General features: G+C 45.7%; 1 protein-coding gene across 5 annotated transcripts in view; it reads right to left on the bottom strand.

Annotated features, from left to right (window-relative positions):
- Positions 1 to 9,755: 9,755 nt before the first annotated feature.
- sox13 (SRY-box transcription factor 13) overlaps positions 9,756 to 26,604 on the bottom strand; it is a 36,211-nt gene continuing 19,362 nt past the window's right edge. For 3 of the 5 annotated variants that reach the window (XM_066703230.1, XM_066703231.1, XM_066703234.1), the window contains exons 2-14: positions 24,280 to 24,493; positions 23,659 to 23,764; positions 23,224 to 23,313; positions 22,599 to 22,771; positions 21,405 to 21,473; positions 21,173 to 21,287; positions 19,566 to 19,642; positions 18,947 to 19,112; positions 17,954 to 18,087; positions 17,532 to 17,616; positions 17,101 to 17,268; positions 15,292 to 15,511; positions 9,756 to 14,390 (exon numbers count right to left, since the gene is read on the bottom strand). In XM_066703230.1, coding sequence (XP_066559327.1) covers positions 14,126 to 14,390; positions 15,292 to 15,511; positions 17,101 to 17,268; positions 17,532 to 17,616; positions 17,954 to 18,087; positions 18,947 to 19,112; positions 19,566 to 19,642; positions 21,173 to 21,287; positions 21,405 to 21,473; positions 22,599 to 22,771; positions 23,224 to 23,313; positions 23,659 to 23,764; positions 24,280 to 24,492 — 1,881 coding nt within the window. In that variant the 5' untranslated portion in view covers position 24,493 and the 3' untranslated portion in view covers positions 9,756 to 14,125. The other 2 variants (XM_066703232.1, XM_066703233.1) reach the window with 2 other exon arrangements.

The following is a 26,604-nucleotide window of genomic DNA, read 5'->3' as shown; positions in this document are numbered from 1 at the left end:
ACATCTGTATTTCATTTGTGTTCATTGAGATCTACATAAGAACATAAGAAAGTTTACAAACGAGAGGAGGCCATTCGACCCATCGTGTTCGTTTGGTGTCCATTAATATCTAAGTGATCCAAGGATCCTATCCGGTCTATTTTTAAATGTTCCCAAACTTTCAACTTCTACCACATCGCTGGGGAGTTTGTTCAGATTGTGACGCCTCTCTGTGTGAAGAAGTGTCTCCTGTTTTCTGTCTTGAATGCCTTGAAGCCCAATTTCCATTTGTGTCCCGGGTGCGTGTGTCCCTGCTGATCTGGAAAAGCTCCTCTGGTTTGATGTGGTCGATGCCTTTCATGATTTTGAAGACTTGGATCAAGTCCCCACGTAGTCTCGTCTGTTCCAGGGTGAAAAGGTTCAGTTCCTCAGTCTCTCAGTAGGACATTCCCTTCAGACCTGGAATAAGTCTGGTTGCTCTCCTCTGAACTGCCTCTAGAGCAGCGATATCTTTCTTGAAGTGTGGAGCCCAGAACTGTCCACAGTATCCAGATGAGCTCTAACTAGTGCATTGTACAGTCTGAACATCACTGCCCTTGTTCTCAATTCTACACTTTTGACAATATACCCTAACATCCTGTTTGCCTTTTTTATTGCTTCCCCACATTGTTTGGATGGAGAAAGTGAGGAGTCCACATAGACTCCTAGGTCTTTCTCATGCGTTACTTCATCTAGTTCTATTCCTCCCATAGTGTAATTATAGTGGACATTTTTGTTACCCGCATGTAATACCTTGCACTTGTCCACATTGAATTTCATCTGCCAGGTGTCGCCCACAACTGAATATTATCTAAGTCCCTCTGAATAGCCTGTGCTGCCGAGATTGTATCTGTTGAGCCGCCTATTTTAGTATCATCTGCAAATGTGACAAGTTTGCTAACTATCCCAGAGTCCAGATCATTAATATAGATTAGAAAAGCAAAGGCCCTAGTACTGATCCCTGTGGAACTCCACTAACAACCTCACTCCAGTTAGAAGTGACTCCTCTAATCGACACCCTCTGTTTCCTAGACATCAACCAGTTCATAATACATCTACTTACATTACCCTGAATGCCTACAGCTTCCAATTTGAGGATCAGTCTTTGATGTGGAACCTTATCAAAAGCTTTTTGGAAATCTAAGTATATCATATAAAATGCTTTCACCTGATCTACAGCTGCAGTTGCATGTTCAAAAAATTCTAATAGATTAGTAAGACATGATCTGCCTCGTCTAAACCCATGTTGACTCTCTCCAAGAATATGGTTTTCATTAAGATGCTCCTCTATTTTCTGTCTAATCATTTTTTCCAACATTTTACAGGTGATGCAGGTGAGACTGATTGGTCTGTAATTTCCTGGCTCAGTTTTGTCCCCTTTCTTGTGGATTGGTTTGACATTTGCTGTCTTCCAGTCAGTTGGCACATCCCCTGTTCTAAGTGCCTTTTGGATTATTTGAGTTAGCGGCCTATAAATAATTTCCCTCATTTCTTTAAGTACTGTTGGAAATATCCCATCTGGCCCAGGTGATTTGTTTGTTTTTAATTCTGCTAGTCCCTTTAGTACCTCCTCCTCATTTATCCTGATCTCTCTTAGGGTTTGACTGGACTGATTGTCAACCTGTGGCATGTCATCTGTTTTTTCTTTTGTAAAAACCTCTGTGAAATACTCATTTAGAACATTTGCCACATCTTGTTAATTTTCCAAGATACCTCCATTTTTGCCATCAATCCGTTTCACTTCCTCCTTTATTGACCGCTTGCTGTTGTAATATTGAAAAAAGCTCTTTGCATTGGTTTTAGCTCCAGAGCTATGTTTCTTTCTATTTCCCTCTTTGCTTTCCTGATCCCTTTCTTAAGATCTCTGCAGCTCAACATATTCTATGTATTTTGTATCGTCTCCGTCCCTTTTGTATGTGCTATACAACATTTTCTTTCTCTTGATATTTTTTTGCATACCTCTATTAAACCATTTTGGCCAATGTTTTTTGGTCCTGAAGTTTTGGTACAAAATTGCTAATGTCTTCTTCTTTCTGTTGTCAATACTTCTGTATATGGTTTTGTAGAATTCTCCCACTCTTCTGATAATCGCATCTCTGTTTTTGATTGTCGTGGCATAATCATTCAGGGCAGTGATTTGATTCTTTCCTATTCCGAGGCATTGTTTTGCATCTTCCTGTGATGTGCTAGTTCCTCCAAATTCTCCTGCAATTCCCATGGTGTCACTCAATATTTCATCACATAACTGTGACAGCTCTAGATCTCCTTGTTGGTCATGAAGTACACTAAATCTGTTCTTCAGTTCTAATCTGTACTGCGCTTGATGATTTCTAAGGTTCGTGATGCTGATTGTCTTGCTTGGTTTCTTCATTAGTTTTCTTATTTCCACTTTCGTATTGAGACTAATTCTAACCTGAGTTCTGATCATGTTTTTGTTTCCCAGTTCTTGTATTGAAATCTCCCATGATGTGCTCTTCCATTTTCCTGTTCTCATCCTTTTTTCATAACAATGTTTTATAAAAATGTAGGTCTTGATGTCTTTGTTAGCTGAATAAGTACATTTACTGTTCTGTCAAAGTGCTGTCAAATCCGACGATATTATTCATATATATATATATATATATATATATATATATATATATATACAGTACTGTGCAAAACTTTTAGGCAGGAGTGAAAAAATGCTGTAAAGTAAGAATGGTTTCAAAAATAGACATGTGAATAGATTATATTTATCAATTAACTAAATTCAAAGAGAGTGAACAGAAGAAACATTTACATCAAATCCATATTTGGCGTGACCACCCTTTGCCTTCAAAACCGCATCAATTCTAGGTACAGAGTCGCGCATCAGTGCTCACAGCATCAACCGTTACATTCCAGCCATTCGCAAATCCATGACATCCACTGACTCCGCGGTGCGTGCTTTACAGCTTGCAACCAACTGGGTGAACTTTTGGCCACGATGCCTCCTCAGCCTCACACACCACTGTCTCTCTGCACCACATTTCAGTGGCACTAGGGAACAACGACAGTCACCTTTACAGTCTGGTTTTGACAAAGCATCTCACACCCCGGCGCCCACACCAAAACCTGTGAACCCAGAAAGGTAATTTAGGAGACCTACTTTCCAAGCAAACGTACTGCAGCCAACTCACTGCTGGACTTTTCACATGCATCATCCCTTTATACTGTGCACTGTATGATACACTACACTGCACAACAGATTACACTGTCTCTCTCTGTTGGCACTGTCTGCACTTTTTCAGCTTGCCAAAGTAAATACAGACAGCTGGCCGATGCACCAAGCCTTTCTGACACCTGTGCCATCAATTTCAACCCACTCCACATCCACGCCTAACATTCACCATGAAGCAGGCAAAGACGATACGCCACCATTCCACAACATCGCCTCGTTCAATCCTAATCACCCGAACAAGTCCAGCCAAGTCCCACAACAACTCTCAGAGACTGACATTTCGATACGAGCAAACTGCTGCATTTGAAACTGGGTGACATTTCCTCTCGGAGCTCTTGACTCAACGTTTCCCAGACAGATGAAGATATGTCAACCAGCAACGGCATTTACAGGAGCATTACAGCTCAATTATTCCCCCCACGCTTTCATACAACTACATCCAAGGTCGTGTAAGGTTGATTGTCTCATTTATCGCATCTCTGCCAACTATTGCATCTTCGTGCGCCTCCTACTCCCTCCGCCCCCACCCACAATTAAGAGCAACTCTAACACTTCACCTGGATTGCCTTACAAACAGCAACACAACCCCCCCCAAAAACCTTCCACACATAAACATAGTCCATAAAACTCAAAATCCCCACAACGCTGTTCAAAGCTTACCCAAACTACAGACCTACTCACACCCATTGATATAACTGCTTGGCATGACGCCTGTACACAATCCACAGCCATGAGCCGTAAGATACAATCCCACCAACGCACTAATTTCCATTCAACATTCGCAACCGCCTGTTCTCACTGTACTTGTGTTTAACCTGTGTGTAACAGAAGTAACATCTTACTGTGGCTTGTGGTAGGGGCTCAAAGGGTAGAGGGGCAGGGGTTGTATATAATCAAATTATTTTTACTTCCCATTGTGCATACTCCACGTCCTCCACTAACCCCAGCTCACAGCTCTCTTACATTTTCCTATATTTAATATTCTCTTGGCAGCGCACCGCCACACACACATTCCACATCCCAGACAACAACAGCTACAGCGATGCACAAACACCATTTCTGACATAGTCCACATAGATTATGATGACGACAATACCGCACCCACATTCTTGCTCTGTGGTGAAAACTGCAGCCCCAGAGCTCCACGCTCCCTCACACAGACAGCTCCCAAACTCACATGGTAGCACACTGCTTTCAGGGCACCTGCCAGTACCACAAATTAAACCATCCCCAACACAACCAGTAGCAAGTTTTAAAACCCTATTCGAGGAGAGCTACAATGTCAGGTCGTCCCTCGACTTGCCGAACCAGGCATCTACAGTACCTCTGTGTAAGCAAACACTTAGTCCATGCAGTCTTTGCTGCCTCAGACAGGACGTCAGCTTGTTGTATTTTGTAATGATTGTATTACCACACTTGTTGTTTTAATGTAATGTTTTGAAATGTTTCTTACGTAAACTGTAAGTCACCTAGGATAAGGGTGTCTGCAGAGAAATAGATCATCATCATCATCATCATCATAATAATAATAACAAACCACAATGTCAATGTGCAATCCAATGAATACACATCAGTCAGAGCGCTATACATATTTCTTAACGATCTCATAATTTGCTCAACACTGTAGAGGTTTTAGTAAATCCCAGGATACACCGATGAAGAAGTAAGAAGTTTATTACAGAAAACATAAATACAGGTGACCCCGGAGCTCCTCTCATGTGAAGTGAAGAAAAGATCTAGCGATGACAGCTGGCAGAAGCCTTTGTGTATCTTGTGATAGACAATGGGTTACAGCCTTCTCAGTTCAATCCAGTTGTATGAGTTCATTTTCCCATGCATACTAGTACAGTTGTTAAGTATTCAAAAGAAAATAGCTGTACACATTCAAGAATCAATGTGCCTTAAGGCAGAGGCACGGTAACCTGACTTTGCTAGATTGCTGTAGCGTGCTTAGTTTGGTAAGACGCTGCAAACCAAAATGTTTTAGCAAACTAATAAAGTAATTGCCCCAAGGGGTAAATACAAACAATTGATTGCTTCATAGACAAAACTGAAACTATAAGATAAAGAATATAAAGTACATAAAAGTGTATTTTCCCACTTCAACACTGATTCAGTCTAATGTGACTCGAAAAACAAAGCAAAAAACCCGTCACTGAACTTGAGGGTGTTTAAATGTCATCTGTACAGTTTTTACCATGTGTGTTCAACAGACTTTACATATCACTCATGTATACCTTTTACTCATCAACATTTTTTACTTATCTAAATTAATCACCCCACTACATTGTTTCAAATGCACGATATCCACACTTTAATTTGCTTACAATTCTTCTTCTTCTGACCCTGGCAACAACCCTGCGGTGCCAACACGACCACTCTGTACACCACACTCCCACCTCTCAGCCATGCTTCCCACAGTACCTCCCACAGTACCAGCCCTGCCAAGACACACGATCACAGCTGACACAGACCCGCTCCTGCTCCACAGCTCGTTCAGTGACGTGTGTATATTTTAGACAGGTTAGTTTGGGTCCAATTCTGGTTCTGTTACAGTCCAGGTTTGAAATGAAACCCCAAAGTCACTGCTGCTGCCTCTAGAGGAGACTAAGTACTAACTTAGCTACAGGCTAACTATGGATAGCATCGTACAAAGGGGAACAAAATGTATGACACAATGTATTGACTATTTTGTAACTGAACTACTCATAACCACGTTATTTATTTTTTTATATCTAAAATACATTTATGTTTTTGTTTTTGACTGACAGCATATTTGTAATAAGTTATAACAGCGGCAAATGTACATGGATCAAATGAACACAACAGCTAACATCAAAAAATAAGAACCAGTGTAAAAATGATATGTTGAAGTTATATACAATAACAGGCTGTATGTAGCCTGTATTCCACTTGTGCATTAATAACACCCAGGGCAGGGCTGTGGCTCAGTGTTGGAGATGCCAGGTCTGATTTTCTGCCTGTATATTACATTTCTTATTTTCTTTGAAATAATTCAGACCAATGTTGTTTTAAGTGTGTAGTCTAGGTCAGGCCTGCCACAATGCCCTCCCTCTCCTGACCCAACCCAGTCCTCACTCCTCTCCGCAATCTTAACCTACCCTATCTTTCACTCTGGTAGTATTACATACCTTAATGTATTTACTTTATTCATATGCTCCTGAGCCTTGATTTGAACATGGGTTGTACTGACTACACAACCAGCACTCCATGCAGTCAGCCACAAAGGACTCCCCTTTCACCTGATAGATCATGAAAAAGGGGAGTGCTTTGTGTCTGACTGCACAGAGTGCTGTTCTTAAAGTGAGCACAACATCAATTCACATCCTGGTGCAGCATCTCTCTCTGTCAATCTGATCGTAGTTTCTGCTGTTTTAGTGCCAAAGAGGGCAGATTGATGTTCATATCAAGATATTCAAGCAAGCAGGCATGTAGTCCTTTGTGGATAAGTGCATATGAAGCTCTGGCCACAAAGCTAACAAGACGTGTTCAACTCCCGGTGCAGTGCCTTTCTTCTGTATGTGTTATCGTGTATTGGTGCCAGTGGATTTGCTGTGTGGTGGATAGAGCAAATCTTCAAGCTCCTGCGTGGAAGTCCCTCATGGCTCACCATGCAGAGTTCTAGTCTCAAAGCTGGAAAGTCCTGAGTTAAAATCCTGTTGGAGCTCCCTCTCTTCTGAAAGTGTGTTGTTAATGCATTGTTTTAGTGCTATAGAGGGCAGTGTGTGGTTGATATACCTGATCCTTGAGCAAGTAATAGTAGAAGCCTTTGTGGCTCACTCCATGCAGTGCTTTCCTGGAAACTGACAGGACCTGGTTTCCAATTGTGGCTCACTATATAAAGTCCTGCTCTTCTTCGTAGAAGATCTGGGTTCAAATCCTGCTTCAGCCTGTCTTCTGAAACTCAATGGGTTCTGGTGTTTTATTTTCAGGAGAGGCAGTGTGAGGTTGATATACCAGATATTTCAGCACTTCCAGTAGGAGTCCTTTGTGGCTGAGTCACAGAGTGCTGGGCTTGTAGCCAGCAGAACCCACATTTGAATCTGGGCTGAGGATCATGCTGGTAAGTACATTAAGGGGATGTAATACAACTCAATATAACTAGCGAGTGGATTATGTTAGGGTATGATAGTATGAAGGTTGGGGGGGTGAAGAAGTAGGTTGAGGTGGAATTAGATTACCAGCTGAGGGGAATGTGATGGTATAAAATGGAAGTGAGCTGGTTGGGGTAGTATAAGATGCAAGACAGTGGACTAGGCCTGGCCAAGATGGAAGTGAGCTAGTTGGGGTGGTGAAGGAAGAGAGTGGGCCTGGCTGACTGCAAAGGTTGTATGCTTTTTTTTTTTTTTTTTTTTTTTTTAAATGTACCTTCCCCCCTGCTGGTCTCTTCATATCTATTGTCCTAGGCTCATGGCTTCCTCACAACTAACCACCCAGCAGGCTGCCTCATAGCTCCTCCTCTACTGCCCTAACAAATTACCCACCAGGCATGGCTCCCTCATAGCTGCCATATTCCCCTCAGCTGCCACTTCTTCACCCCTTTCTACATTCTACCCTAATATAGACCACTCTCTATATACACTGATTAGTATTATATCCCCTTAATGTTCTTACCTCATTCACCAGCAAAGCTCCTCAGTCTGGATTCAATCTTGGGTCCTGCTGGTTACAAGCCCAGCACTCTGTGACTCAGCCACAAAGGACTTCTACAAGAAGTGCCCAAATATGTGGTATATCAACCTCGCAATGCCCGCCTAACCCTAAAATAAAGTACTAGTTCATAATCAAAAGATATTTAAAAGACGGGTTCAACCAGGATTTCAACCCAGGCCCTGGTAGCTCATACATCCCTGTAACACACAGCGACCCACACTTTTTTAATAAAATATCAACCTTACACTGCCCCTCCTGAAAATAAAACACCAGAACCAATTTATGTTTCAGAAGACAGGCTGAAGCAGGATTTGAACCCAACCCTCACAGGAAGGAGAACAGAACTTTATGCAGTGAGCCACAAGGTATTACATACTTGAGTGCTCCAATATTGTGTATATCTACCTATCACTGCCCACTCTGGCACAAAAACAGCAGGACAAATTATGAGAAAGACATGCCACTCCAGGGATTTTAACTCAGACCCTGAAAGGTCTCTGACCGGCACTCCATGGAGTGAACCAGAGCATCTTGCTTTACATCTTATCAAAGGTCTGGTATATCAACCTCACACTGCTCTCTCCAGCACTAAAACAGCAGGAACAGATGTTGCTGCAGGGATTTGAACCCAGGTCCTGCCAGCTTTCAGGAAAGCACTGCAAACAGTTAGCCACAAAGGCTTTTCGTTCTGCTTCCTCAAAGATGTGGTTTATCAACCTCACACTGCCCTCTATGGCACTAAAACAATTCACAGGCAACACATTTGTGGAAGAAAGATACTCTTCCAGGATTTGAACAAAGGTCCTGAAAGGTTTGACACAGCACTCCCTTCAGTCAGCCACAAGGTCTTGCCTTCTACCTTGTCAAAGGTCTGGTATATCAACCTCACACTGTCCCCTGGCAAAAAAACTGAAGACATCCAACAGATTTTCAGAAGACGCAGCAGGATCAAGTCAAGACTTGCCATGTTAGAGATTAGCACACTGCATCTTGGGCTACGAAGCATGGTAGGTGTCAGGCAAAACGTGCACGCAGTAATCCAAAATGGACTGCATGCGAGGTTGCTTGCTTGAATAACTTGTATTTGATGTTTTAGGCCAGAACTGCATGCACATAGGAGTCCCCTTTTGCCTGATCAAATATCTGGTGCATCAGCCTCATACTGCCCTCCTGTCCCTAAAAAAAAATCTAGTTCATAAACAAGACATTTTCAGAAGACAGGTGCTAGTTGTACTGCTCAGGTGTAGCACAGACAATACCCCTGCATGTATGAAGGCTGCGCCGTGTTGACATGCATGACCTTCACCCAACACCGCCTCTTCCGTCACTGCCACCGCATTCTCCTGGGGAACCGGGAGAACAAAAACTCCTGTCCTGTGGTTCGTTTCCTTTTGACCAGACTTGTATTGTCATCGCTCACAGGATGGTGTGTTGGGGAAACCGGCTTCACGGTGAGGATATCCTCAACCACACAGACACGCTGCCCTGAGCAGCTGCTGAAGAACCAACTGGAGACCATCATTTAGTGTCTGAGAATACAGTGAGAGTATAATGATTTCTGTGGGAGATATTTTGGGATATGTATTATTTTGTGGTAGTTTGCAGGTTAATATCAGTGATGGTTTGTAATTGAAGTAGAATTTAGGTTAAAAGTGGTATGCATCAATAATAGAAAGTAGAAGGAAGTAGATTAGTAACCGTTTTTGCCATCATACAATTGTCTACACTTCATCCTGTACTGTAAGACACTATATTGCATTGTACTTTAAAATTTGAGTAATAAGGTAATAAATAACCTTAATAATAAAAACATTTAAACTACTACTACTTTTACTATGAACACACGACACCTTTCCAAACATGGTACAGCTATAAGAAATCTTTATTGTGCTCAGAAAACACAAGTCACTCAAAACATGGATATACATACATGAAATTTACATCTTAAGTTACCATCACAAATAAATGTCCGTGTCTGTATTTACAGCAAAATGTATAGCTTTCCCATTTTTGCATTTGGGTTCTGTCTGGAGTTTAAAACCAGAACAAAACCGAACAAACAAAAAAAAAAAAAAAACAGAACAGAATACAAAACCAAAAAACATTGTATATTTATGCTCAGTATTTCTCAGCGTGGTCTTTGTGTGTTGGTTCCCTGTGCGTAAGTCCAGCAGTCTCAGGCTCGAGTCCATTAGGTAAACTGGTCAGTGACCACAGTGACCGGAGGGAGACTGTCTGCTCTGTGGGGCTGAATCAGACCTTAAAACACCAGTACCTTACTCTCAAGCAGGGATTTCACACAGAGGTCTAAACAGCAGGAACCGGCTGTAGGAAAAACAACCCACGGATTCAGGCTGAAGACTGGGGGGCACCCAGGACCTCAACTAAGCAGAAAGACTTCTAAGACAACTTGCTTCCTCCTCCTCCCGTTTATTAAATGCTATTAACGCCCACTTCTGTAACACAACCAGTTCATACAGGTCGGTTTGTGAAGGCAACAGTTGTCTTCTCTGGCTAGCAGTAACTCTGCATTCCTGTTAATGTGCATTTTCTGTTGTAGTCCTAATGGCTTTGTGGCCAACCATGCTCTGTACTTGGATTTACACATGGTTTCATTCAAAAAAGCAGCTTTAAAAATTAATTACATTATTGGCCAAATATGTAATTATAACAACAGTGGATTGTATTAAAACAGCAACAACAACAAAAGCTGCATCCAAACTACTTTCAAAGCAGGTTACTCCTCCAGTCCCCCCCCCCCTGCACTGGATATGAAATTTGATATCCTCTACAAAACCCATAGAGGGTGCTGTCTCCCACACATCACAAGACCACGGCACAGGACTGTCAAGATCTAAAGCTGTCTTTCAGTTTACAGTTACACAAGACCATTATTTCCTCATAAACACTTTAAAAACATTTTAGTAGAGCGACATTAAAAAAAAAGAATAACAGAAAAAGATACTAAATACACCTTAACAAGGATTCAAAGCTACAAGAGGTCCAGCCTGTGAGGAAGCTGTGTGTAAACGCTGATAATGCATCTCACCTGCCTGAATAGTGCAGTGTGTCACCTGCTCTCTCCCGCTCGGCCTGCCAATTGTGTTTGTACCGATTTCCACATGAAGAAACTTATACTGAAGAGTAATCCAGGAAAAATGCTTGCCTTTGTATCCTAGAAAGCCATTTGTCTGAGCCTGTTGTCAGGAAGAACAGCACCTTAAAATCACACACTTATGGCACACCCTACTTCTGGTAACACTAGACCTGACACTGTTATATAATCTGGCCAATTTAATCTGTGCTCTGATCAAAATATGTTCATTGTAACTGTGTGTGTGTGTGTGTACAGATGGCTTATCCCCGCTGCGTGTGTCTAAAGAGAGATGCATTACTGTGTGCATGTTGCGAGTCCTCAATTTCTGCACTCTCTGAACCTCCCAGCTAAGTGTGAAGTCTGCGGTTCAGCAGGTCTGCAGCCGCTCAGATGCACTCCAGAGATGAGCATTCACATCAACAAGAAAGACTTAATAAAACAGCCATGAATTGTAACATTTTATTTATATATGCAAACATATTTATAGATCTTAAAGAAAGAGGTGGACAGACAGGCAGACAGACAGAGGTATGCACATCTGGTTTGCACGTTTGTATGTGCGTGCGTGTGTGTGCGTGTGCGCGCTCACTACTGCTGAAAAAACGTTACTTAGTCCGGGGATGGTTTTGTTGGGGAAATGCAGGATCGAGTCACTGACCTCCAATGCTCCTCCGATGCCGGATGGAAGTGACACTGGTGTGAGAAGGGAAGCAGGTTCTACGAACACCGGCAGCTGCGTTGACCTGTGGGACTCCGGGCTCCCTCTGTCTGTCTCTCTCTCAACTCTACAGCAGGCTGGGATGACACCCTCCCTCCCCCCTCAACACAAACTCCATCTCCTATCCTTCCCAAGCACAACCCCCCCACAAAGCAAACAATAAGAACAGCAATAACAACAACGACGCACAACACAGCCATCTGCAGTCCACTCTGGGCAATGCAAGGTTCAGGAGGTAGTATTTAGAAGCGAACAAGAATTTGCTTTGCTGTTGTCGCTGTTCCAGTAGCCGAGCGCTTTTCCAGGCCAACCGACCAGCTGAACGAGGGAGTGGGACCTGGGGGTTAAGACCTACAAAGGGCGTTACCAGTACAGCTACGGCCAGATGTTTTTCATCAGACTTCTCTCCCTCCTTTTTGTACCGCTTCCGGTACCCAACCAAGCTCTCGGTCATCTCCGATTGAAATGCGTTTTTGTTCGGTTTTGTTTCTCCAGTTTGCTGAGCTGCACAGCCAGGGGATTTCACTGTACCAGCACAAAAAAATATATTGAACTGGAAATGCACTGAAATAAAACGGAATCCCCAGAGGTGCAACCACCTTACATGATCGAATCTCGCAAATTAGGACTTGTGAAATTACGAATACGGTGAATTTGCAGGGACAAAACCAAACAGCAGCAGCAGAGATGGGACGCACTGCAGGACCGGCACTGGGATTTAGGAGTACTGATGAGTACTACACCGGTGTACCCTGACTGCGCCGGCGCTCTGGACCCGAGGACTGCGCCTCCCTAAGCAACACACGTGTATTCGTATGATTCTCTCACTCCTCTGCCTGGATGAAGGTGCATAGTTAGTTATTCGATTTAAGGCCTTTCCGAGTTTCCCTCTTTGTGTGATCTTTGATTCAGCCCGTTTCTTCAAACAGAAAACGAAGACAAACAACAACAACCAACCAAAGAAATACTCTTATGTACACGTTGATTAAAATCAAGGAAAAACAAAGGACACTGTTAAAAACAACAACTGTGAAACGTCACCACCTAGCAGTCCTGTACATCAGAAGCTGCTCTATCGAAGGCAGACACTCGTGCTCTGTAGGTTTCTGTAGAGGTTGTCAACGCCAGTTCTGCACCTCATCAGATAAACAAATCACATGCATGACGCTTAATCATGTATTACCTAAAGCACTGGGACAAACCCCTTCTGGGACAGTGACCGATTGCACCTGCTGGGTTTTGAGCAGGGCACCGTCACGACCAGTAAGCACTGGGATAGTTTAGGCGAGTGCTGATGGGAGAACTATGGTGCGGCGCATGCATCTACAAGCACCACATCACTGGCCGTGCCACATCATGAATGTGAATGTGAACACAAGGGAGCCTGGTCACAGGATGCCACTGGAGAGACCAGGAACTCCGACGTCCTCTCGCTGCACTGCTGGACAGGAAGTTGGTCTACATTGCTGCTCCGGCTAGAGGGACTGCAGCAGGCGGAGGGAGGCAAACTCATGGTGAACGGACATTTATTTTTGTCCCAATGCTTTTGGTATTATAGCGTCCAGCTTTCTGTTTCTGAGCCATTTGCTTTGAATTGGGGGGTGCGTCCCCTCTGCTCGAGAGGACAGACTGCCTGATCGATCATCACGAGGACAAAAACATTGACTCATTATTACAAGAGCATTTTTCCAAAAACACTTGACTTGTCTAGTTGGGCTTCTATGATTCTTCTATACAAAGGCATAACAAAATTATATATATATATATATATATATATATATATATATATATATATATATATATATATAAATAAAAATAAAAAAATTGTCACTAAATACTAAATAAATAAATAGAGCATAAATAAACAGAGCTGCTTAGACAAAGTGCTTTCTGTCTGGGTCTGGCTGAACCACTTCCTGTTACGAAGGAGTCTGGAAAGCACCGGTCACGGGTGACCACACGGCGACCGGGACTCTCGCCGACACCCGCTACACTTTTCAGAGTGAGAGGGAAGACCCCACACAGAGCAACGATGGGCAGTGGAAGCCCAACTTAGATAAACTGAACTATGTTGGGTTTTTTGGTTTGGTTTTAAAACACACTCGGGGGGGGGGAAAATTAATACAATTAAAATAAAAAACCTCCCAGGAAACACAAAATTGATGCTAAAGAATTTGTATTAAGTGCAGGTTTCTGTTGACCTATTATATACATATATTTCTAAATGTAATAGCTCACCCAATACTAGTGTGACAGCATGGGGTTCAGGATTTAAAAACAGAAACAAAGAAACAAACACAAACAAAATTAAAACCGATGCTCAGTCTTGTCCTTTGGAGACGTGGCATGAGGCAATGCCCACCCCAGGGGGTCCTCCTTCCGCCACCTTGACCTCTGACCTCTGACCTCTGACCTACTCTCAGTCGGTGAGTACTACCAGCTCTCCCTCGCTGCGGTCCCCCGGGTCGCTGTCCTCGCCCTCGCTATAGGGAAGTCTCTCTGCCGGGGGCGGCGGGGGCGGCCCACTGTCTCCCTCTTTGGGCTGGGAGGTGTGGGGCTCCAGGGCGCGGGGCAGGTATCTCTCCAGCAGGGCGGGGTGCAGGGGCAGGGTGGTCATGGAGACCGGGGGGCTGGGGTACCGGGGCTCCGCTGGAGAATAGTGGTGCAGCTGCTGCTCCGATTGGCTGAAACGGTAACACATACAAACGCCAAATCAAACGCCAAAAATAAACCCATAAACAAATGAACAATTAGAGTGCATTACATTATTACTGCCCGTGAGTCGAGAGGTCAGAAAACGAGAGGCAAAGCCGCAGCCCAAATCTTTTGCACGGACCTGCCTTTGAACAGATACTATTCTTCCCCTCATCCTTGCATTTTCACAGAAGCAAACAAAGGGGGGGGTCAAAAATAAACATTTGTATGTCATTTACATGTTTACATATTCTATTTTAAAAAAATCTTCTATATGCAAATGCAAACATTTGAATAGCCTCCGCAGCACTCTCTTCAGTTTAAATTCTTCTCTTTCCGGTTTCTTTAAATAATTGGATCGTTTGCATGACACACTCATCCGCCACGCTAGAATGCAACAGCCAGTCCCCCCTCAGACCCTCACCGCGGGGCTGGACGGCACATGCGGCAATGGAGTGGACACCGAGCAGCACAGTCTGCCAAATGATCAGATTTGCCTATCAATTCTTCGAGCAGTTATACTGACGAGGACCCAGGAATACACAAAGCTTTGAACCTGTTCTTCCTCAGTTTCCAACAACCTGCACAGAACGACACCCTGTCACAGCAAGTCAAGCGCAAAGGCTTTTCGGGGTCTTAAGAGTGTAACTCTGTGAAAGTCAGGACCGTTAATTAGAGTAACATTTGTGTACTTACAGTTATAGTTATTACATTATACAGACACATGTACTCACAAACGCACAGAGGCATGTATATATAGTCTACATGAATCAAAATGCACATATACATACATACATACATACATACATATAATTGATTTGATACATTATACACACACATTCTTTACATGCAAACACACACTACACACACACGCACGGTCCTGTCCCTCACCCCGCAGAGTAGCCGCTCCCGCGCTGCTCCTGCCGGCGGCTCTTCATCATGGCCTTGTACTCGCCCACACGCAGACGCCGGCCCTCCACGATGCAGGTGCGCTTGGGCCGCGGCTTGTACTTGTAGTCGGGGTAGCGCTCCAGGTGCTGCCGGCTGAGCCGCGCCTGCTCCTCGTAGTACGGCTGCTTCTCCTGGTTGGACATGGCCTTCCAGCGCGAGCCTGGAAACCACACACCCCCAGGGAGAGGGGGAGTGGGAGAGGGAGAGAGAGAGGGGGAGAGGGAGAGGGTGGGTCTGTTATTGCATGTCTGTAAATAGATGGTAAAATGTATAATTAGTGTTACTGAGCCTCAGTTCCTGAGCACTGGACATGTCTGTCCATGCTTTGGCAACACTGATGTCAATTAGTCATGCCAATAAAGCTTTTTTAATTGGAGACGATGAGAGAGGGTGAGAGGGAGAAGGACAGAGAGGGAGAGGGTGAAAGAGAGAGGGAGGGAGAGAGAGAGAGAGAGACACCCTATGGTGTGGAGATTAAGTTTAGGTGGGGTTGACTAGGGATCTGACACTACAATTGGGATTGAGATTGAAATGTGAGTTTTCTGAAGCACAATGGAGGTCCTACTGCAGCCCTTGAAAGCTGGCATGCGTTTCCCTGGCACACAGAGCCACACACACAAGTCACTGAAGCAGCCCGGTGTGGTTTCAAAAAGACTTCAGGAGTGAACAGGAAGGGGAGAGCTGTCTCCTGGGCAGGTGACCCAGTGTTCCCAATTAAACGCTTCCAAAAATAAATAAATACATACATACATACATACATATATACATACAAAAATAAATAAGTAAATGCCAAGCGCGGGAATGCAGCATGGCAGACGTGTAATGACATCGAAGTGGGACAAAACGCAAGTGTTATGAAATCGGAAGTGTGAGAGGGGAGCAGAGGGGACTGGGAGAGGTGACAGTCTCTGTGGTGCCTCTGTGTGTTCGTGCCGGGGTGGGGGAGGCATCTCCTGTGTACCCTACTGTGCCAGAGAGCAGCAGGTGTCAGTCCTAAAATAAGCCCACATTCACAGCCCCCCCACACACCCCAGCCTGACGCACATGCCAACGCACACACCCCCGACCCACCAACAGCAGAGACAAGAGAGCGGGACAGAGAACAATGCGGTGGGGCTGGAACGCTGTCGAGGAGCGAGAGATAGAGGTTATACCCAAAGATAGCACAAAGGGACATACAAAGAAACGGGGGGAGAAAGAGAGAGAGAGAGGGAGAGGCAGGGAAGGAGAAACGGGCAAACGACAGCCAAGTGCAAGAGGCCAGAGAGAGTGTAGAAACAGAGGAAGAGACAATGAAAAGTTCCATTAGAATAATCCTGCACCCAGATGAGTACACACAATAAAAAGTGCTCCTGTTACTGGCCGTTTTGCATTAATCATGAGTGACGTTGCTGGTCAAGGTGAGGTCACTGTCAGCACCGCAGTGGATCAACAGTTGCAAGTGTATTGGCCACAAAAGAACAGTTTGCCTTGAAAAATGTGTGTCTAGTCGAGAAACAGCCCCAAAAAATCCTTCTTTAAGCCGTTTGGGAGTTTTGTGTTGGCTCTTTATTTCCATACTGTAAAGATTGTGAAGCAAACTGTAGCACTGGAGCTAAAGAGCCTCTCAGAGTGTGACGCTCCCCTGGGTTTGAGTTTTAAACCCCATCGTGGTCAAACACACCATGAGAAAGACTGAGAGAGTGGCTGGGAGACCCTACCACACACTTCATCACCAGGGCGCGGTACCTCCTCAGAGACAGCACTCACCCAGGATCTTGCTGATGCTGGAGTTGTGCATGTCGGGGAAGGCCTGCAGGATGCGCCGGCGCTCATCCTTGGCCCAGACCATGAAGGCGTTCATCGGCCGCTTGATGTGCCCGGCAGACCCCACCCGGCCCTCAGGGAACCCGCCAGAACCGCTGGCAGAAGGAGGTCCTGCCGATGAAAACAAGGCCAGTCAGAGCAAGCCACTCAAAACCAGCCTGCCACCCCACCCCCATTATTCTTAAGATGATTGACCTCTTATTTGCTGCTAGACAATCTCAGTGAACAAGCCATTCAAATGATTTTACAAACAAACAAATATTACACCTTTTTTTCAACCAGCCCTAGACAGAAACCTGGCACAGACTGTAAAGTTGAACTGCTTAACCACTGAACACAGGTTCTTATGATTTGCTCGGCCTGACCAACCTTACCCTCCGAGTCGCTGCTGTGCGGCTCCTCGGCCGTCTGGGGGGCCAGCTGGCCCTCCTCTCCCTTCTCCTGGTGCAGGTGACTCTCCTGCAGGACACACACAATCAATCAAACACACCCACACCATCAAGCACACTCCAAGAAACAGACCCAGAGCTTTCGAGAGAGGATCTGGTTCATGGCTCATTAGTTTATCAGTGATTTCCATATATTAACACGCAATGCACAGGTATATGTGTGTAAAACAAGAATGTGTAGAAAGGGAAGTCCCTCCGTAGACTGAGGGCATAACAACAATCTGTCACAATGAACAACTGTGCACGGCTTTAAACGTCGCACCTTCAAACCCAAGGAACGTCAGAGGGGAAAACCACCAGGAAATGTAACTGGAGTCATTTCAGCTGTCTTGGCGCCTGTAACTCACCTTCCTGTGGGCGTTCCCTTCTCTGTCCCAGTCCCGCTCTCGCTCCTGGTTCCTCCCGCCGGCCCCGTGGCTCCGCAGCAGCTGCCGCGCGTCGTGGATGGCCTGCGTCACCACGTCGCCCTCGCCCAGGAACCCTGGAGGGACACCAAATACAGCCGCAGTCAGAGGTCAGGCATCAGAGGTCAGGTGATCAACCCCTCCTCCACCACCCAGTTAAACGCCTCTCGCTTGTGTATGCTTTGTGTCGGTTCCTTTTTGCTGCTTCAGGTATTGAACACTATAAAGTGAGGTGCTGTGCAACGGGAGAGAAAGAGAATAGAAAAGCCAACAACTGATGTAAGGGAGTGATTGAAGTTTGTGTGTTAATAAGAAAGTGGATCAGGCAGTCAAAGGAGGTGCCTCAGGCTGGCGATTTGATTCAGGCAGCGTAGGCGGCGATCAACTGCCTCAACACACCCATCGAAAATATATATAAAGACAGTGGACTGCCACCAAGCCATGGGATGGACATTTGGAGTTGGGAAGGGTCCTGGTTTTGATTTGAACCCAGATACAGCTCTTTGGACTTCAGCCCTTTAGAAAAAGTCCTCAACACAGGTAGTGTATATATCGGCACATTTGTGCAACGCGACAACACAGAGAGCACTGACAACCCACAGAACTCAAATCAGATCCAAAAGGCGCCTCTGCTGGGTCACCAGCGAACAGACTGGAGAGACAGACTCAACAGATTGCCGATGGATTCTACGCCCACAGCGGTCGGACATCAAGCCGCCCTCCATTATAAACGCCAAGTGAACAGTTCATGAAAAGGGAAAATAACAGCAACAGAAACAAACATGCAAAGAGGTTTTGAGAAAAGGGTTCTGTTCAACCAGCAAGGTATTAGAGTTGTGGCACATTTCCTGTGCTCATTCATTCATTCATTCAGTCACACAGGCACCCACGCAGCCTCGTGCGGACTTTGATGAAGCGGGGGTGAGGGGGACTGACCCAGACTGAGCCCCGGCTGGGGGGGGCTGTGCTGCAGGTCCATGGGGGTGCCATAGCCAGGTGGCAGGTGTCCGGGGGGAGCGCCCTCCGGGGCCTGGGGGCTGGGGGTCTTCCCTCTCTCTGGGGCCTTGGGCTTGGAGGTGAGGTTCAGGGGCTGGGAGGCCTCCTGCAGGAGATGCACAATTGTTTAATCATTTATTTAAGATTATTCTCTCAAGGTGTTGTGTGTGCTTGTTTTGCCTGGCCTTGGTGTTTTAAATGAACAGCGCTACATACATTGAATACATTGTTATTAGAGTTGTATTAATATTATTATTATTAATATTAATTGTGTCCTTGTGAGCATGTCAAAAAGAATCCTCTATGTTCAGGGAATTTGCAAGGAAAAACAAGTGCACAGCATGAAATATTGAATTTGAATATTTGGAAATGCATCTATTGACACACACACACGCTGCCGCATTATCTCAACGGAGGCAAATAATCTGAAATGACAGTTAAGAAGATTAAAAATTCTTCAATATTTTGAAATTGCACATACAAATCGCTAACCAATAGGTAACCGACTATTTGACACATTTGTAAACAGTTTAAATGCAACATCAGAGCGATGCAGTACCTGCAGGTGGACCGGTCCACTGGGCCGTTTCACGGGGGTGGAGTGTGGGCTACTCAGCAGCTGCATGGGATAGTCCACTGGAAACCAAGGACATTAAAGTAATGATTAATGCAGGTATTATTAGATTGGCATATTCTCATTATAATCTGAGTGATTTGCCAGCACAATAAACACAGCGATGCGCTCTCTACTGATTGAGGCAGTGCACTGGGGGGGGGGGGGCTCTGTTCTTGCAGATGTAGGAAGTAATGACAACACATAACAACAAGCCTTTGCATATAAATACAAATTTGCATTGTTTTCATGCTTAACCTGAACTGAAACAGACTTGACAAAAAGCCCATTGATGGCAATGGCCAATTAACACCTAATTTTCGTTAGATTTTATTTCCACGTAATAATGTCCCCTCAACGGCCAGGACTGAACATTTGCATGCCCTGCACGGCCTGATCCAACCTTTCCCCATTTGTTCCAAACAGTCAAGACCAAATAGTCATTAGGGTGCAAGGATTCAGATTGCACCATTTTTTTTTAAACGCCTTCCTTCTGCACCACATTGAGGATGTTCACGCTTCTTTGTGCCTCTACTGGAACGACCACCCCCCCCCCCCCAGCTTTCATTGTTTCTTCAGATTAAGGGGACATCTCGAAACACAATGCCCTCGGCCCATCAATTAGATTCAGCCAATTGTCTTATCGAATTCTGCTCGTTTGTACTCGATTGACAGATGCTCGCCAATGATAAAAAAGCCAATTTACCCTGCGTGTTTTGATTCTCGAAAGAGTAGGTGATTAGGAGACGATTGGTATAAAAAAAAACTGAATGTAATAAGATGCTGATAATTAGAGAACGAAAAACCAGGAACCTTCGGTTGGTTTACAATTTCCTTTACTCTCCTTCCCTTTCATCACCGGCCCTGCGCTTTCCCCTGTCCCTTTGTCTCGTCTTCCTTTCAGCCCAGAGACGAACAATGACCAGCCAGGGCCTCATATCCGGAGACAGAGGAAGAGTGGGCACAGGAAACAAATACAAATCATTAAATCACACATCGGGGCCCGCCGAGCGCTAACGAGATTATGGGCTTAAGACTGCAGGGTGCAAACTGTGCGGCTCGTGCTGAGACGGGGCGGGGGGGCTCCTGTTGTTGCTCAAAGAGGATCCTCGTCGTGAGGATCTGGAGAACATCAACACTTTCCTCCGTCTGTCTGCTGCGGACACGGCCTCCATCACGCAAAGGACCAAAAAACGCAATACCCGTCTGTACGCAGGCTGGAGAGGGGACTCTGGCAATTCGTCATGAGACCACAGTCGAACGCCGCCTCATGCTTCGTCATCCAGGCAGCCACCAGGGAAGTTCCACACAGCCCCTCACACTGCTCCTACCGGCCGCTGAATTGGCTTTGCCATGCTTGCTACCATGCTTTACCTTCACTCGATTTGTTAACGCATTCTATTCACCTTGTCATTATGGCTGCGTACTACACAGTTTACTACAGTTTACCCTACTGTACACCACCGTGAGGCTGAGTAAGAAGCTCCACTCTGTAAACATCCCTGACCTTAACCCTTCATTAACTCGGGATGTGCGGCAGCACGCCCCCTCACCTGGTTTGCAGGGAATGGGCTGAATCGGCAGCCTCATCTGAGGGTCGGAGGCCACAGGAAGCGACTGTGTGCTGTGAGGGAATGCAGGGATCATCACGTAGGGCATATTCACCTGCTGAAACAGGACGCGCAGGCAGTCAACACACTCGCTCCCTGATACCAGAACGCACGACAGTTCAAAAACAACACCGCTGGCCAGTTAGTTAGCGGTTTGTCTCATCACGTCACGTACCTGAATCTGCTGCTGGAGGAGGTTGATTTTGTGTTGCTGTTGAATCAGCTGCTGTTGCTGCTTGGCAATCTGCACAAATACATAAATACAGACATTTCACACAGCTATACTGGGTCAGTTGGATTTAGTACGCACAGAATCTATCAGTAGCGTAAATAAGTGGAACAAATTTAAATCAAATGAAGACACGAGCTTGTGGAGATTCTGATCTTCCAGAGTCCCTGACCGCATCCCAATTCTTGACAATCGTACTCTTTAAGAAGCGTGAATGTTGACAATTCTGCATTCTTCTGTAAATGTGTTCTTGTTCATAAACAAAACAGGTAGCTTTGCATTTTAATGTCGCTCATAAACCTGTAAATTTTGTGTATTTGTATACAGAAGAAAGCCGTTAAGCAACCGTTATTTTATTTGATCAATAAATACATATGGTGGTTTGTACTCTTATTTTTCTTTTCAGTTTAAAAACAATGTTTTCGGCTTTACGAGAGGTTAAACCTGTTCTTGTGAGTTGAGGAAAAAACTATAACATTGAAATGATTTATGACGGCATAATCATATCGGACACAGTTTCTCAGAGCTAGTCAGAGTCTCTTTTTCGTTGCGAAAGTTCCATTGAATCTTAAATAACTCATCTTCCTTGTGCAAGGTTGGCCAATGGATCAGTTTTAAGCAACCCCCCGTTCCTAAGCGGAGAGAGAGAGTTAAAGGCCAAGGGGAGGCAGGGACTGGACTGTGGGGTTTTGTTCTTGCGCTGCACTACTGTTTTAGGTTCCCACACACACTGGTGGTTTGGTTTTGCATCTGCTAATAAAAGGCCATTCTTTAACCCCTTTAACCCTTTTGTTTTGCCTATTGTCTGATGCTTGTAATATCTAACAATCTATAATTGTTTTCATATCCATGAAAACGATGTCTACCATACAGCTGTGTAACGTTGTGGTTACAGTTCCCCCCCCCCCCCCCATCAACCAACAAGAGCCAACAAGAGCCAACAAGAACCCCCCCCTAAAAACATTGCTTAATGTCCCTCCATCCCGTACCTGTCGTTTCACTGCCCTCAACTTGACTCTGCTGTGGTCTGACCATGGCAAACATATCTCCCATTCCCCCTTTTTAAGAAAGATTAAAAATAAATAAGAGCAGAAAAAACGCTGCTCTCCCCGCGGTATGCCAGCACCGCCCCAGCGTTACCTGCTCCTGCTGCTGCCTGGCCAGCTCCATCTGCTGCTGCTGCTTCTCGAAGAGCAGGGCGGCCATATTCCTCTGCTCGGAGTGGGCGCTCAGGAGCTGCTCCCTCAGGCTGGACAGCTGGTTTATCATCACTAACAGCTGCAGCTCCTTCTCCGCCAGGCTCTCGGGGGTTCCTGACGGGGACGCAGACAGACAGGAGGGACAGAGGGACACAGGAGCAGAGAGACAGACAAGCAGAGGGACAGACAAACAAAGGGAGAGGCAGAAGCAAGAGTCATTACTTTACATCAGCAAAATAGCAATCATTGTATTACACTTATTTCAGGGTAGAAGGGATCTAAAGGGATTCTACAAGTGAACCAGTCAAGACAGGCCAACCCCACCCCAACCATGGTAACTGGCCTCCAGGAATTGGAAACGGGAGACAGGACAGAGAACAGGCAGGTCCCTGTGCCCTGAAGCGGTGTCGTTCCCGTCTCCTGGAATCGAGTGATTTACAATCAAGTGGTAGCTTAATACCATTGGGGCCTTGGTAAGCTAGGTGGTTCCCAAATTGTCCTCACTAAACATGGCTACAGATCCCACTGGGAGTCAGGACAGCCTGCCTGCTGCCATGGCATCTTACCTTTCAGGTCGGCACTGCTCGACACGCAGCCTTTCCCCAGCAGCTTCTCTCTCCAGTCTGCGCTCAACAGCTTCTCGATGGTGGGCATCACTGCAGGACGACACATAGCGAGTTCGGTCTCAGGGCCACGTTCACTTCTCTCAAGGGGCACCCGCTAGACCCCATTAGACTGGACAGCCGAGTCCCTGAGACTCGGGCGTTAAGAGAAAAATGGCCACAGATCCAGTTGTGCTTTTTATTTTTATATATTTTGATAGAATTTTAAAGTTACAGGTTAGAAAACAATTCTTAGGCACATTCTTCTCATTTTATTTTATATTATTTTATTTTAGTCTGCAGGAGGAAAACTCCTTCATCATATCCTCAAATTAACTTTAACAAATGCAACTTTGTTCGCCCGCCCTCGCCTCGCCGCCGTGGAGGCCAGCGTCTCACCCTCGCTGATGTTGCGGTGCAGCTCCAGCCTCTCGTGGCCCCTGTGTCCGCCGTCCTGGACAAGGGGGCTGCGGCGGTGCGTCCTCTCCCTGCTCGGCGAGCCCTCCTGTGGGGAGACAGCAGATCTGTCAGGGCGGGGCCCCTAGGTGCCACCCTGTGGCCTCAGGTTTCTGATGCAACAAGCATCTTTTCAACCCGATTTCTTTACATTCAAAGCATATGGGGAGTGACTCATGTACTGCCTGGACAACGCCCTCACGTGCTCCTTGTGAAATGCAAGACACCCTAGTATTGTGAGTGCAGATTTTAACGCTCATTAGGGTGTGTATCAAAGAGCACGAGCTGCCGAGGGGGTCTGTGAAGCCTCGGGGGGACCAAGCTGGCACCAGCGTACCGAACTCTTTTGATTGGCTCACACTGAGTGCTGCAATAGAAAACCCACATGCAAAAAGTGAACACCTGGGGGAGAGAATAAATCAAGCGCTCCAGAATGCCAGATTTAAATTGCTGCCATATTTGTATTGTTTTTTGCATAAAGGCATCAAAATAAGTCCGTTTCACAGTGAGGAGGACCCATAGGCAAGGGGGCTTTCTTAACTTGGCCGCGGGTGTTCCGCTTACCGAGGGGGTGTGCGTGTTGCGGGGCGTTCCGGCTGGGCTGTGGTCCATGCGCGCGGCGGGTGGAGGAGCGGTCCAATCGCAGGGCGAGGCGCACTTGGGCTCCCGGCTCAGGGCCCGGCTCTCCTCCTCTTCCTCACACTTCACTCCAACGCCAACCATCATCACATCCCGGGTACCATGGAGACACAGGGGAAGGGGGCCAGGGTCACACATCCTGCAACGGGGGGACATTAAAGAAATTAAGAAATATACAGACAAAGAAAGAAACCTGGCTGATTGGCAACCCTCAATGGCCCTGTGCGTGTGTGTGTGCGCGTGAGCTAGTGCTACTCTGTCTTGCAGTGTCCGCTCACACACCAATGGGCAGGTGCGTTATATCGTTGGGAATTCACGACCAGCACACAGGTGGACATTTTATTGGAAGCCCCATTCAGCAGTCTCCCGAGAAGCTTCACATGATGTTTTGTTTTCAAACACTGGGCTCACCTCGCCTGGGAGGAGAAGAGGTGAAATTCGATCAGTGGCTGTTGGAAATGTGCAGCACATGTCCCTATGGTTACATGCGGTACATCGCCACAATAGACCGCGAAAGAAGGCCATCCGAAAATCAAAGCCGTGCAAGACACAGCCAACCTGCAGAAGCACATGTCAAAATTGAAAATGAGGCGTGCTTACTAAAGCCATAGAAAAAAACTAATAAACCAAAAACGTTCATTTATGTGCACATTTCATTTATTTCTTTAGTATATATTTCATACGATTATATCTAATTTCTTTTTTTCTTCTGTAATTCTGCTCCCTCACGTTCCCGTCACTGACGTATCAGGAGCCCTTCTGTCAATCTGCGGTGACCTCTCCTACGCCCGCCCCACCCCTTGGCACACACCGGGGACCATTGCGTCTGCACTTGTTGGATCATTTGTACTGGGATGTTGTGCATATTGTGTTTTGTACAGATTGTATTAATTGCCCCTTTGTAATGCTTTGAAAAAGTCACTCTGGGTCAGGGCGTCTGCTACGAAATAAATAATAATAATAATAATAATAATTATGCAAATTGCACAGAATGTGGTTTTTCGCTGTACCCAGGACTACTCTTTTACGCAATTCCCGATGATCCTGCCAGACGGTTTGTTGTTGTTGCCTTGTGGGTCTGTTATAATACATACATTTCAGTTGTATTGCTGAATATCACAGAGCCACAGTCTTGGCAGCCGCCTCTCTGTGCACTCTGTCTCTGTCTCGGTGCACTCCCTGTGTAACACGACCCACTCACTGTCACTAGCTGTCAAACTCATTTCCCTTACACCAGATTCAAATTATGATTTCTCACGCTTCCAACCCAAAGAACCAGAAAAAAAAAAGATAATTTGCATGTGTGGAGTACAACAAACAACAACTGGTGTGAAAGTTTTACAGAACAATGTGTTTTATTAAGAAGGCAGTGAGATGCCAGTTTACCCTGGTAAATTAATTGTACGGTTGTTGCAGTTTTAATGTGGTTGAACTGTGACAGTACCCTAGTTTCACTGTGCTTTCCTATGGTTTTAGCATGTCTTCACTGTGCTATACTGTGTTCTGAAAGGTGTGGAAATCCTGCCATAAACTGAACAGGGTGATTTTGTATAAGGGAATGTGCTAAACTGAGCTCTAAAACTGTATAATCTCTGTAGGTGTGTGTTCCGGTTAATTCTAGGGAATCCTGCAGCCAGCTGGACTGCAAGGGTGTCCTGGCCCGCCTGCACCGAGCGCCGCCCTGACAGCCATATCGCAGCCCCCACACAGCAGACAATTTAATGTCTGTCAGTCGCAGCGCTGGCTCTAATTGTTCACAGTCGTCAGGAAATCATAGCCTAGCAGGCAGCCAGCATCGTCAGACACCGAATCAAGGGCAGCTGGCCTCACACAGTGGATCGATTTTGTGGAAGTGAACACCCCTTAAACACTTTCACTGGGGGGGTACTAAAACCAGAAAAAACATCCCATAAAAACACACAGGACAACATAGGTCAATTCTTCTTCTTTTTTTGAATGCAACTGAGGACATTCCAGAAGTAAGCGTCACTGAATGATGAAGACAGATCGAAGCAGAGAGTCCGGAGCAGGAGGCCAAAACTCTGCCGTGCGAGCCGGGACTTCCCTGAGAACAGAACGCACCATCACCATACAACGAGACACCGACTTCAGCCACTCACCATAACTGGCAAACGCTAACTTGAGCAGCTTTTGGGAACTACGCGTAGTGGTGCAAACACAGCTTACGATTGTAAACGAGCTCCTCTCGAGTTAGCGGACAGTGTTGTCGTGTCAGCACAGGCCAGGGAG

The sequence above is a fragment of the Amia ocellicauda genome, chromosome 5 (assembly GCF_036373705.1).
Source record: "Amia ocellicauda isolate fAmiCal2 chromosome 5, fAmiCal2.hap1, whole genome shotgun sequence".
NCBI classification, from domain to species: domain Eukaryota; kingdom Metazoa; phylum Chordata; class Actinopteri; order Amiiformes; family Amiidae; genus Amia; species Amia ocellicauda.
Note: the sequence above shows the minus strand (reverse complement) of the source record. Positions and strands in the feature narration are given on the sequence as shown.